The sequence below is a fragment of the Nicotiana tomentosiformis genome, chromosome 9 (assembly GCF_000390325.3).
Source record: "Nicotiana tomentosiformis chromosome 9, ASM39032v3, whole genome shotgun sequence".
Classification (NCBI taxonomy): domain Eukaryota; kingdom Viridiplantae; phylum Streptophyta; class Magnoliopsida; order Solanales; family Solanaceae; genus Nicotiana; species Nicotiana tomentosiformis.
The window spans coordinates 74,677,022-74,691,855 of record NC_090820.1 but is presented as its reverse complement, the minus strand read 5'-3'; the positions used below and the strand labels follow the sequence as shown (position 1 = coordinate 74,691,855).

Genomic DNA, 14,834 nt, shown 5'->3' with positions numbered 1-14,834 from the left:
TTTTTCATAATTGTAATCAAATTATAAATGATGGACTTTGAATTTTGGGTTAGAGCAAATCTCATGTGCTTTCTTAGGATCTCATAGAAAGAATCCTCTACATTAACGGAAAAGAAGTCCTAGACATTAGGTATAACATTTCTTCAAAAACAAAATTAAAATCACACTAATTAGTATTATTTTCTAATCCAATTTATTTCTTATCGGATAAAAGTATTTACGGTAAATATTTAAAACAAAAGATGAGCTAACAGTAAGAAATTGAATAAAAAATTTATTTTCTTCAACATTGAGAACAAATAATTAAGTGTTTGAATGAATCAATTAGCATAAGAATTCAATTTAATTGTTTTCGAATTTTAAAATATATTATATAAGTAAATTTATTTTTCACGAAACTCTTAGTATATATAAATTTGTTTTCCAAATTTTCAATAGGAAGAAACAATATATGTATATTTATATTTAACACGAAAGATATTATAGTTACGTTACATAGTTCAAATAATATAAGAATTTATAATAGTTAAAATTTTAATTAATTTTAAAGTTCTAAATATTAGAATTCCTATTTATTTTTCAAGTCCTAAATATTAAAAAATAATTTCATAATAATTTTATAGTAAAATCTATTTTTAAAAAGTCAAAAAGTTGATCAATATTCCATGCATGGGCTTAGTACTTTTATAATAGTAGAGATAGATTATATATTTATAATCGGTTATAGAGTTAAGACCCATTTTTTTATATAATTTAATTATATTAGTAAAATAAAAAATTTGATGTAGTTTTGTGAAAATTATATTTGATTATCTTTGTATATAATAACATGTCCATTACTCTTTAGTCAAATGCTCCAGATAGTTTATGTACCAAAATATAAATAAACATTCTAATAAATACTATAATTAGAATAAATTATTTCAATATCCGTAATTATTATACCCTTTATCTCAACATCAAATTTTAGAAATAATTTTGAAACGATACTAAATAATTGCACGTCAAATATACATAGTCAATAGTATTTATATAATATTTTAAAATTTTATACTTATTGAGATGGGATATACGCGCAAACTCTGAGACTAGTAACTATTAAATGGCGGGCCAAAATCTTAACAAACTTATTTTATACCGGAGAGAGTAGTAACCTTTTTAAATCGAAAGATTTGTTTGAAGTAGCAAATTTTATTGACATAATCAATGGGTCAAAGTTCACCAACTTCTAAACTAGACTTTAAGGGGAAAATAGATTTTATAAGGATGTTCAAGGTAGTATAATAATAATAATAATAATAATAATAATAATAATAATAATAATAGAACCACTTATTGTTTTGGTCAAACGTATGAGCATTATATCAACTAATTTAATTATTTGTTTTATATTTGATCTTAAAATATGAAAACAATCTGGTGGTGTTAAGATCAAGGGAATTTAGTAATGAATTATGAATAAACTAATTCATATTCTTACTAAATGTTGACATTTCATGTGTTAAAAAATGATCATTCATCCATAATCAGCGATTTTGAATGATTAAGATTTCGAATTCGAGCTTTGAAAATTAAAATATTTTCGTTATGGAGCGTCTTCCTGTCACGATCCAAAATTCACAAGTCGTGATGGCACCTAACTCAACATTTTAGATAAGCCTACAACCACATGATTAACAATGAAAATGAGATAACACCGTCTAATTACTCAACAGCGGAAGAATGTCATAACATAAGTGAGAATATAGTCAAAATGCTATTACAACTCAACCCCAAAGTTTGGTGTCAACAAGTACACGAGCACTACTGAATAACAAAGTACGAAATAAATCCTCTAATACTATTGTCTGATCATGAGAAACAGTAAAGATAAAGATAACAGGAAGAGAACTTCAAGGACTGTGGACGGTATGGCAGCTACCTCGTAGTCTCCCAAATAGCTGGCACCACTCAAGCCTGGAAATCACCTCGGCCGAATGTACCTGGATCTGCACATGAAGTGCAGAGTGTAACATGAGTACAACCGACCCAATGTACTCCATAAGTAACAACACTAACCTTGGGTTGAAAGCAGTGATGAGCTCAGAACAACAGTCAAATGCAGTACCAAGAAGCGATAACAGTTCAGAAATACAGAATAAACTATAGAAACAGTAAATCAATGATATCAAGTACAGCTTATTCTCATTTTAGGAATTTTGGCATGCTTTCAAGTAAATATGTTAATTGGGTCGGGTCGACCCACTAACAACCCGGTTCGACCCGGTTCATCCTTGGTCAACCCGGTCCGATAAGGGGTAGGACGGGTTGGCTAGGGTAGGGGGTTGTGCCGGACGGGGCCAGGCCTTTTTTGGCTACCGGTGCATCGGAACACGGCTAGCCCGGTAACCCGTTCAAGAGTTTTAACCGTGTTCCAACCCGGTCCAACCCGATTTAAGTTGTAAATTTTTTATTTTTTTTAAATTATGACTGTTGCCGACGGTCAAAATCAAAAATGACCGTTGGGCAACGGTCATTATATGCACTTTTAGCCATTTCGGCCTATCCCCTTACTAAAATAGCCCCTCCACCCCTAATAATTGATAAATTATATTTTTAGCTTTTTAAAAATAATAAATAGCCCCCCTCTTCTTTATTTTTTCTCACAACTTGCTCTCTTCTTCTACTCTGATTCTCTTTCAATTCCCTCTTATTGAATTATTTATTGCTTTTAAGTTCTCAAATAATTAATATTTCAAGTTTTATCAATTATTTACGGTAGCCACGACAAAATTATAATTATCAAGTGAAGTGTGATTTTTATTTTTGTTAGGTTAAAGTTAAATCATGCCCCGTGCATCTTGAGTGCACTTACATATTTGGGAATACTTTGAGGTGGTAGAAGAAAATGAAGAAGTTCGCAAAGTAGAGTGCAAGAACTGTAGTCGAGTCTTTAATGTTCGTCGAAATTGGGAGGGCACAGCTGGTTTAAGGAGGCATATCAAGGGTTGTCTTGAGCGTCCTCCAGGAATACATATTTAAGTTGATTTGAGAAAATTTGTGTAATTTTGAATTTGTTAGACTTATTTAAGCTTAATGTATTAGTTTAATAGACAAGTTAATTTGAAATATTATCATGCAATGAAAATATGAAATGAAAGCCTTTGAAATTTGATCCTTACATATTCGCCTTATTAAATAATTTTATGTAGCCACTTAATTTCAATTTTGAAATATTAAAATTTAAATTTCAAATTTAAAACTTTAAAGTTTAAAAGTTTAATTTTATGCCTTAAAATACTTATTTTATTATTTAAAAGTTTGCAAACACTTAAGTTAAATTACATTGAACAAGGAAACATAAAACACTAAAAAACTAAAATAAAAATTAACTCGGCCCGGTCTGGACCAGATAAGCCCAAACCCGGACGGGTCTAACAAAACCCGAAATATCCCAGCCCACTACCATCCCGGAACCCCAGCTCACTAACCAGCCCGCCCCACTAACCGGACGGGCTATTTTTTCCCATGTTCAGCCCTGTCCAGCCCGTCCGGTAAATACCTTTACTTTCAATTATAACAGTTCAAAACCTAACAAGGATAAAGCAGGTCAATTACCAGTTAGCATGAGGAAAGTACATCTCTATGCCTACAAGTCAAGTAAACACGTAAATCAACATTATCACAGTATATCCCTTAATAGTATTTACACTTAGCACTGTACGGGTGCCTCGCATAACTGCCATCATCAAGCACATATATGAAACAATGTGCATGCGCCCACTGCTGGTATGTGGCAGCAGGCTCCAAGATCAAGGTATGAAAGATTGTCTAAATTGATGCTTGATCATGGCTACAAGAGAGGTAAAATTGATAACACTTTATTCTTGAAAGAAAAAAGTAAAGATCTTTTGGTAGTTCAGATATATGTTGATGATACGATCTTTGGAGCAACTACTGATAGGTTAAGTAAAGAGTTTGTTAAACTAATAGGGAGTGAATTTGAAATGAGTGTTATGGGTGAGCTTAATTTCTCTTTCTTTTTTTTTTGCTTAATTTCTTTTTAGACTTATAAATTAAACAAAAATTTAAATGGGACTATGATCCATCAGCAAAAGTATGTGAAAGAGTTTCTCAAAAGGTTTAAAATGGAAGATTCTAAAGAAATTGACACTCCTATTGCAACAGTCACAAAATTTGATTTGGATGAACTTGGTTCATCTGTTGATCAGAAAATATATAGGGGAATGATTGGCTCTTTGTTATATCTCATTGCTAGTATACCTAACATTATTTTCAGTGTAGGCCTTTGTGCTAGATTTTAGGCAAATCCAAAGGAGTCTCACTTGAAGGCTGTCAAGAGGATCTTGAGATACTTAAAAGGCACACTGATCTTTGTCTATGGTATCTGAAAGGTAGTAATTTCTATTTAGTGGGATATGCTAATACTGATTATGCAGGTTTTCTTGTGGATTGAAAGAGTACTTTAGGTATGACACACATTTTTGGCTCATGTCTTGTATCTTGGGCCACCAAAAAGCAAAGTTATGTGGCTTTATCTACTGCTGAAGTTGAGTATGTGGATGATGCCTCATGTTGTGCTCAATTGTTGTGGATTAAACAACAACTAATGGACTTTGGAATTGATGTAGGATGTATTCCTATCTTTTGTGACAATACTAGTACAATCAGTATGACCAAGAACCCGGTCCATCATAAAAAAACTAAGCACAAGATGTCAAGCATCATCTTTTGAGGGATAATTTTGAGAAGGGTTTGATCACTGTGGAATTTTGTGCTACTGATAAGCAAATAGTTGACATCTTTACAAAAGTTTTGAGTAGAGATCACTTTGAAAAGTACATGTTAGAATTAGGGATGATTAAGATCACATAAAAGAGACCGGTTATAATTTAATGATTGGTTAGATAATTTGTAGATTTTGTAAATAATTAGATATTGCCCAGTCTCATCCTTTTATTAATACTAGTTTCACGGCACGTGCGTTGTACGTGTATACCAAGTAAAGTTACTCGGCTTATTATCTTGTATGATGTATCTAACATCCTCAAATATGTCTCTTATATGTAAACACATGTAAAACTACTCGGCTTATATTTGAATGTAAACAACACATACAAATAAAAGTACAAATAAAATGCAGTCCAATATACTAAAGCTATTTTTAGTGAAATTTGATCAAGGCACGGCCGTCAATTAATCATACTTCATTTTAAAATCATTAAACTTTAAACTATTTAACATCATTCCTAGCAATAGTAAGTATGCTCAGAGTGAATGAAACTATGATTCCAATTACAAAAGAAACCATAGAGCCAAAAATGCATTATTTTCAGCATGCCTTAAAGATAAGTACTCTTTCTTCTAGCGAATTGAACTAACCCTAAAAGAATTTCTAATTTTCCAACTTAATATATGAGAAATCGATTTGGTAATTGAAAAGTCTGAGTCAGTACCAAATGGAGCAAGAGATAAAAACACCAAAAGAAAATACAAAATTTACTTTAACAACCTTGTAACTATCCTTCTTTTGGAGAATATAAGAGAGATTTAACAATAACTCCTTTACCATATATCTAACTATAATTCCTCTCTTTGTACCAAGTATAGTCCACATGTTTTTCGCTTCTATGTGCTTCTTTTCTTTAGTCCACTAATCTATACTCCATATAATATTTGTTTGATATCTAAGAAAATAAGGAAGATTTCAGACCCGCAAGAAACGTTGAGACAAAGAAAGCTCGTGCGAAAATAATATTTTCTTTTTTTTCAAAATTATCACCATGTCCAGGAATTTAGGGATTTAACAAAAACTCTCGCGTTCGTGTAGAAGCTCATCACATAATAGATCTACTCTAACATTATTTATGAAATTAATTTTTAAAAAAATCAAAAAGGATAAAAGTTCATAAATAATTAAAAATAAATAGACTTAAAAAGTAAAACCCTATATTGTTATCACTTTCTCCTTAATTTATTACTTTGACTTTACTATTTGTGATTAGTCCCATAGAGATCTTCTAGCTCTACTTGCTTCTGACGTTCATCATTGTAAATTTAAGTGTCACAACATCAAAAATATTAAAAAGAAATGTTCAATGCATAAGAAATAAATGAATATTCATTTTTGAACTTAAAGAGAATGATCTGAGAGTCTTAACATGTTTTATGAAATACATATTTCTCCTATAGGATAAATATTCCAAGCCAATGAGAAATCTAATTACTCAATAGAAAAATAGAAAGAAAAAAAGGAAATCAAAGAATGTCATGTCATCAAATTAGATATAGTGAAATATGAAATGAGCACCTTATGTGGTCTTCCAATCCAATCACAAAATTAAAAGAAGAAAGAGAAAGGAAATCATTTACTTTGTCAAGACTTAAAAGAATATTTTATAATAAGGTGAAACAGTTTAATCGTAGTCCTCCAATTAAATCGTTATCTACCGATATATTTTTTATTCTCAATGTTAGAACTCAAAATCTTTGATTAAAGAAGATAATTCTTACCATCCTACCATACTCATGATAAAATTAAATCCACAAGTTGCTGCCTAAGTTCTCAGTTCTTAAAAAATCCAATAATTTTAGGAACTTTGCCTATGAAAAATGGCAATATCAAAATCTATAATCTGAAATCCAACTCAAATCTCTTCAATAAGTAAATTGGTAGACCCTTTTTTTCCGTATAATTACAAAATCTGCTCTATCACATGCCCATCATTGGGAAAAATATATTATAGTGCGATCAATTATATATATAGAAAAACCCTATGCTATGTTTTTTATACGATCTCCTCAACTATTTTTGTTTATCAGTCTTTTGTTATGAAAAACTTGATATGATTTAAATCGATAAAGTTAAATTGAATAATAGTTTTGTATTATTCGTACATGTTACTACCCGAAATTTCCACCTTCGAGATCGTGATAGCGCATAACATTTCACTTGCTAGGCAAGCGAACGTTAGAATATAATTAGCCATTTTAACAAAATTTTAAATTTATTAATAACAAGGAAACAAATGCGGAATTAAAGTGTGAAATAAAGTGAGTAATCCATAATAATCGCGATATCTAAATACCATCCCAGAACTGGAATCACAAGTGTACGAGCTTCTAGAATAATACAAATAAAGGTCTAAATAAAATTCAAGTTGTTTGAAATATAATACACAGCTGAGATAAGATAGAAGGGGACTTCAAAACTACGAACGTTGTGCAGTTATACCTCAAGTCTCCACTGGTAGATGTATCTGGAAAAATCTACTATACGCCACTGGGAACAACTCCGAAATCTGCACAAGAAGTGCAGAGTGCAGTATCAGTACAACCGACCCCATGTACTGGTAAGTGCCGAGCCTAACCTCGACGAAGCAGTAACGAGGCTATGACAAAACACGTACATAAACAACCTGTACAAGTATATACAAATACGAAGTAACAATAATACAATAAATAACAATTTATAAATTAAGAGGGAACATGCGAAGGGGAAAGATATAATAATTTCAGCAGGAGATGTATCACTTAGCAGTCAATTAATTCATCAACAATAAAATGAGCAATTGATAATATGAAAATGGCATGGCACCACCGTTCATACTTTTACTCTCTTCTGACACGGCATCACCCTTCGTGCTTTTACACTCACAAATGGCACGGCAACAACCTTCGTGCTTCTACACTCACAAATGGCACGGCAACAACCTTCGTGCTTCTACACTCACAAATGGCACGGCAACACCCTTCGTGCTTTTACACTCTTCCTTACCATGAAAATAATAATATAAATTTGGAAGAGTATTTAAATGCGGGGATATACACTTATCAATCAATTCAATACCAAAATATCGACTTCACCTTTCAAAATATTCAACAATAATTAAATGAATAATAATTTCACGAATAATGATCAAATAATCAATAATAAACTTAACAGGAATATCTTAATTAAATAGACAATTATTCACAATAAACAAATTTCACTCGCATGCTTTGACTCAACCACAACGCATAAGTACTCGTCACCTCACATATACGTTGTACCCGCACATTAAAACCATGTAGCAAATAAACAAATAAGTCATACTCCCTCAAATCAAGGTTAACCACGACACTTACCTCGCTTGCAACCAAATTCAAGAATTCAATAAACCTTTGCCTCGTGAATTCGTGTTTGAAATCCTCAAATCTAGTCATAAACAATTCAATATACTCAATACAAATCGTAGGAATTTATTTCATATGAATTTGCTAATTTTCAAGATTAAAATCCGAAATTCATCTCAAAAATCAACAGTGGGGCCCACGTCTCGAATCTCGAAAAAACTTACGAAATCCGAACACTCGTTCCGAGATGAGTCCAACCATACAAAAATTACCAAATTCCGATTTAAATCTTAATTTTTCGTTTTTGAAAAGTTTTACAAAAATTCCAATTTCTTCCATCTAAATCCGAAATAAATGATGAATATAGACATGGATTTATGAAATATAATCACTTTTGGTAATATAACACTTACCCAATTCAAAGTCGTGAAAAATCCCCTTGGAATCGCCTAACTCCGAGACTTAAAACTCAAAAATGAGTAAAAATGGCTAACTTCCAGGTCTTTCTGCATCTGCGACACTTGACGACATCTGCAGTTTCCGATTTTGCAGAAATGGGGCCGCTTCTGCGGGATGGGGCGCTTCTGCGGACAAGAAACCGCTTCTGCGGCTTCGCAGATGCGACAAAAGTTCCACACCTACGCACACTGCCCAACCCCTTCCCTTTCTCTTCTGCGAGCTCGCATCTGCGGTCTAAAATCCGCATGTGCGATTACACCAGAAGGACAAAATATACCAACATCGAACATAACTGACATAACACGGACTTACTCGGGGTCTCTAATCACATCAAACAACATCGAAATTACAATTCACACCTCGATTCGAACTTTTATGTTTTCAAACTTTTCAATTTACAAATCTTGTGCCGAAACATGTTAAACGAATACGGAATGACTTCAAATTTTGCACACAAGTCATAAATGACATAACGGAGCTATTCAAATTTCCAGAATCAGATTCCTGCCCCGATATCAAAAAGTCAACTCCGTAGTCAAACTTGAATATCTTTAGCCTTTAAATTTTTAGTTTCTATTAAATGGTCATAACTTGAGCTAGGGACCTCCAAATTAAATTTCGGGCATACTCTCAAGTCTCAAATTACGATACGTTCCTATAGGAACTGTCAAAATACTGATCTGGATCTGTTTTCTCAAAATATTAACCAAAGTCAACTCAGTTGAGTTTTAAGGCTCTATTTTGCATTTTAATCAATTTTTCATGTAAAAAAAACTTTTCGAAAAATTATACGGACTGCGCACGTAAGTCGAGAAATTATAAATAGTTATTTTTGATGTCTCAGAACACAGAATTAATTATTAAATTTAAGGATGACCTTTTGGGTCATCACAATACCTCATGATTAAAACTAAAGATTAAAAAGATAAGATGAGAAAATATTTTTGGACATTATTCTTATATTAGAAAAGATTAATTTATCTGAAGAGGGATTGATCAATAAAAAATTATTCTCTCAAAACAATAATATAAATGTATCCAAATGTATCTATAAAGGTGTTCAACTATTGTTGTTATTCTCTAATGTTTTGTTTAAATGTTCAACAATAACTATTGGACTTTGAATCAATGTGCTAAATTTTATTTAGGGGTATTATCATTTTTAGTTTGCGCCAGAAACTATTTAAATTTGGTAGCCGAAAAATATATTAAATTTGTATTATTTTTGTGTATAATTTATATATATATATATATATATATATATACAAAATATATATTTTTCGGCTATTATTTTAAGAATGACTATATAGTATCATTTTTCCTTTATTTATTTATTATATTGGCAGAGTGCCAATGGTAAACTAAGTAACTAAAGCACATAGCAATCTTCAAATTATAAAAACTAAATTATGTACAATTGCATAAACAAATTGAGCAGATCAAAACATATCCATTATTTTGAGCCACAAAGAATTGCAGAAAGAATAATTAAAAGATTGAACGAACCTTAAATAAGAAATAGTTTATATTTAAATTTTATGTAGAGGATCTCTTCGGTGGAAACGATAATGACGAACATACCGAAACTTTCAACGACAATCTTTCCGCGGTAATAGAGCATGAACATAGAAAGTCAAGCATGTACCATATGAACGTTAGCAACTTCAAAACAGGTGTATGAAACGTTGGCATTTTTTGGTATGCATTAGATTTTTTTATATCATTAAAAAAGATAAATAGATTTTTAAGAAGACAAATTGCTTGAATAAAGAGAAATGAAAGTATAAAGTTTACTGATATTTGGACTTTGTGGAAGGATATAAAGGAGTGTGTTTATTTAACATAAGATTAATGAACAAATGAAAATTAAGGAAAACACAACGAAGGGAATGTATCGTTTGGTGAATATTCGCTTGGACTCTTCATGACGTTTGGCGATATTTGGCTCAGGACTCTTTGTAGACTTCTTCTTCTTTTTTTATAGTAAAAATAGGTCTTTAAGATAAGAGGGGTATAAAAGTAATTTGACTTTTTAAGTTAGGGCTTCATGCTTTTAATATAATATAGATATTCTTGTGTCATGTGCTAAAATGTCTCACTGATGTCTAATGATATTACCCTTATTTTCTTCGAAAAAATCAGTCTTACACAAGAGAACCTTTGGTGAAGAACCTGGTTCATCGAGCTTATAAGGTATGTATTCTACACTACGCATAATTTGAAATAATAGCATATGGATCATGATCTAAAAAGAGTCCCATTATATCCCAAAATACTTTTAAATAAATCAATTACGAACGAACCAGTTTCACCAAGAGACCCACGCGCCATAATTGCCGAAACGTTTGGGGAAGAGTCTAACGTCTTTTCAAACTGAAACTCCTAACGTGATTAGACTTCAAAAATGTGCCATTATTAACTCAATATTTCCCTCTTTAAATTGATCTGACCATATTCTCTTCCTTCATCTTTCTAAAGATCAAAATTTGTAAACCCTAAACCTCTCTCAAAATTCTTTATCTACCTACACTGATCAAATGAAAAACTTACCTGAAAACCCCAAGATCACTGAAAGCCTTTCTTCACCACCCAAAGAACCTATACCCACACCTCCAACCACCAAACCCCCCCCCCCAAGAAAAATCATGTAAAGAGGCTTGCATGAAAACAGTGGCTAGTAGAGAACATGCCAAGAAGTTTAATGAGTAATTCCAGGCTAGCCAAGCATAAGAACCCCAAAATACTAATGAGTCCTTAAAGTTTGCGACTGAAGGGGAAGAACCAGTTTCAACTGAACAGGTAACTTCTGGGTTCAAGACTTCTGATGTTTCTGAAATTGCTAAAAATTTTGAAAATAGGTTTGTTTTGGTTGGTTCTATTATTGGTGTAGAAACTGATGAGTCTGGAAAAATTGGTGGTAAAACTAAAAAGGGAAAAGAAAAAGAGAGTGAGGATATTAAAGTTTAGGTCGGGGGAAAGGGAGAAGAAAGAGTGGTTGAACCTTCTTCACCCATTTTTATTGGTTTGAATAAAGAAACATGGGCAATGGTATTTTGGAGTGAGGAGGTTGCTGAAGAGGAAGGAAGTGTTACAAAGGAAGGAGATGGTGGTTCTGGAGATACTACTGCAACTGAGGGGCTGGTAAGGCTAAGGAAAAGGTTCCAAGAACCTATTCAATCAAGAAAAGAACCCATCCATGATTTACTGCAGAAAGTGTCTGACAGTTACAATCCTAGGAAGAAGAAAAGTGCAGGAGCTAAAATCCTTAGAAAATCAATGATGACAAGAAAAGAAAGGATTCATTTTCTATCATTGTAGAGACTCCTACCACAAGAGGAATAACTACAAGGAGCCAGAAGAAGAAGAATGAGGCCAACTTGAAAAAGGCCTTAGCTGAGAGTGCCAAGAAAGTTGTTGCCAAGGAAAAAAAGAAAGTTGGAGAAAATGAAACAATTCAGATTGAGGGTATGGACCTGGCCCTTCATGATGAGGATGAGGTAAAGGAAGTGAAGGTTGTGACTCCTAGTGCTAAGAAGAGAAAGACTTCTAAGAAAAAGTCTCTAGAAAAGTCTATTGAGAAAGAAGGCTCTGCCTTGTCAAAAATAACCAGGTCTGCCAGGAAATTAAGGAAAGTTCAAATAGTAGAAGAAGAAAGTGAAAAAGAGAAGACTAGTGAGGAAAAAGATAAAGTGGTGAAGTTCCAGAAAAGAACAATTCTGAAGGGAAGGCTTCTCAGTGATTTGGAGGAAGAGGGAATGGTTCTGCTGCTGGAGAAGTTGGAGATACAAGATTGGACGGACGTGGTCCTTCAGTTGGAAGGAAGGCTGGCCAGGGCTGAGATTATGGAATTCTTTGCAAATTGTGAGATTACAAATGGAAGGGTCAACAGTGAAGTGAAAGGAGTGAAGGTGAGCTTTGATGATGAAGAGCTAGGGGAGATTCTAGGTATACCTGCTGAGGGGTATAATGACTACACCAAGTTGAAATGGCCTAGTCTAGAAAATCTTCCTACCTCACTAGCCATCACCATGATATTTGCTGATAGGGACTAGGAGCAAGAACCTAGGGTTGTTTATAAGAGTGAGATGAAACCTGCCCACAAAGTGCTCCTTCAATTTGTCAACAAAGTGGTTCTTCCCACGAAGGAAAGAAAGCATATTACTACCTGCATGGACTTGGTCCTTATGGAGTGTCTGGATAGTGGGAAGCAGATTAACTAGCCAGGGTTCATTATCCAGCTTCATAGGGATGTTTGTGGAACCAAAACTCATGCTATTCCTTATGGATTTATCCCAACTGCCGTGCTTCATCACTTTAAGGTTCCTCTCAAGAAATGAGATGTTTGGAAGAGTAAAGACTACTTTGGGGCTAGAACTTTAACTGATTGTGACTACCAAGTCCAAACTGTGGCCAAAGAACATGTTTCATCCAAGAGGGTACCTAAGAACATCGGGGTTAGAAAATTAGAGCAGGAGAGTGGGGCTAAGGATGTTGAGATTGAACGGCTGAAGACTAGGTTGGCTGAAGTAGAAGCTAAGAGAGACTCTCTCAAAACTGAGCTTGTAAAGGAGAAAGAGAAGAAAGAGTGCATTCTTCAAGATATGCTGAAACTGCTTCTGGCTAAGAACCAAGAACCTGGTATTTCCCAGTCCTAAAGCCTCCCTAGCCCAGTTTGTAACCACTGACCCAAGTGGGATTTTTTTTTGCTCATGGTTCTATGCTTTTATTTTTCTTTATGCTTTATGGAAGGATCTTATCAATGAAATTTACTGCTTTCGCTCTCATTGTTTGTTGATATTTCTTAGATGGCTAATATCCTTAGATTGATAAGAAAAAATTGAATCCATGATTTCATTTGAAGTAGCCCCGGTTGCATGAGTGATATATGCTAAAATCTGGTTACTTAACTTAATTATGCATCTTTTTGATGATGTCAAAATGGGAAAGATAAGGTGTGCTTTTGCTTTGGACTGAGATGTTTATAATCTAATGAACTTAGTCCTTGATGATTTGTGAATTTAATTGCAAAATTGTTTAGACAATGTGTTTGATGTTGAGCTGAGTTGAAACAGGTTCCATTCTTCTGAAAAGCACAGAGTTTGTTATCATCAAAAAGGGAGAAATTGATGACCTGAGTGGTTTTGGTTTCGATGATTGACAAAGGACCACATACATGAACCAGGTCCATGGAGAGTGTACAAAGATCACAATCAGATTCAAACAAAAGTCATACACGTGTACAAAGGCATTTTGCAAGCAATTCGTATATGTTTCAAGAGTGCGAACCTGAAGCTACATGAACCAGATACAAGAACCAGTTCCATGTATCGGTCTTTTATTATAATTCCATTATAGTAGGTGCTTTTAAGTTGTAACTTTCAGCTTTCTTATAAGCAAATTGTATTAGGTACTTGAGTTGTATCATTCAAGTTAGAGTTAACTTGAAGTAGTGGCAACAACTTATGGCTGGTTGCTACAAAGGTTAGAGGTAATCCTTAGGTTTACAAGAGTTTGTAAACATTGTTGTTTTGGCTCAGAATTTTAGTGAAGTGTTGGGAAAATCCTACTGGGAAGTAGGTCATGGGTTTTTCACCTTTTGAGTCGGGTATTTTTCACGTAAAACTACTTGGGTTCTTTGCTTTCTGCACTATTTATTCCGCAACAGTAGATTAAGAAATGCAGAGAAGAACCAGATCCTTCTATAATCATGTGCACGTGAGAATTAGACACCACACAAATCACCTCCCCCCTCTTGTGTGGTAATAAATTATAAAATATCAATGGTATCAGAGCGGGTTATCCTTGAAGAGTCAAACACTTTATGAAAAGATCAAGATGAGTGCACCACCTAAAAATTGGGATGGGCAATCCACTGCTAGGCCACCACTCTTCAACGGCCAATACTACTCTTGTTGGAAAACAAGGATAAGAGATCACATGCTGGTAGAAGATTATGAGCTATAGGATATAATCACTGATGATCCACTGCCAACACTGAAGAAAAATGTTGAAGGTGAGGATGTTCCAAAGATAACAGCTGACTGCAATACCGAGGACTTGAAGAAGTGAGAGAAAAAGGCTAAATCCAAGAAATGGCTTGTCTATGGACTTGGTCCTGATGAGTAAAGCAGAATCCAAGGTTGTTCCACAACCAAGAAAATATGGGACACACTACAAGTGGCACATGAAGGAACAACTCAAGTGAAAAGATCAAGAGGAACCTTGTTGTTTTCCCAATATGAAAACTTTGCCATGAGAGA

General features: G+C 33.6%; 2 protein-coding genes across 2 annotated transcripts; both read left to right on the top strand.

The window, feature by feature from the left end:
* Positions 1-4,127: 4,127 nt before the first annotated feature.
* Positions 4,128-11,541, top strand: LOC138898995 (uncharacterized). Its single transcript, XM_070185106.1, has 3 exons — positions 4,128-4,257; positions 4,305-4,439; positions 11,348-11,541. The coding sequence occupies exons 1-3, from the start codon at positions 4,128-4,130 to the stop codon at positions 11,539-11,541; spliced, it is 459 nt and encodes a 152-aa protein (XP_070041207.1).
* Positions 11,542-11,619: 78 nt separating this feature from the next.
* Positions 11,620-13,732, top strand: LOC138898994 (uncharacterized). The gene is made up of 4 exons (XM_070185105.1): positions 11,620-11,821; positions 11,893-12,519; positions 12,973-13,212; positions 13,647-13,732. Exons 1-4 carry the CDS (start codon positions 11,620-11,622, stop codon positions 13,730-13,732), a joined length of 1,155 nt encoding a protein of 384 aa, XP_070041206.1.
* The last annotated feature ends 1,102 nt before the right edge of the window (positions 13,733-14,834 follow it).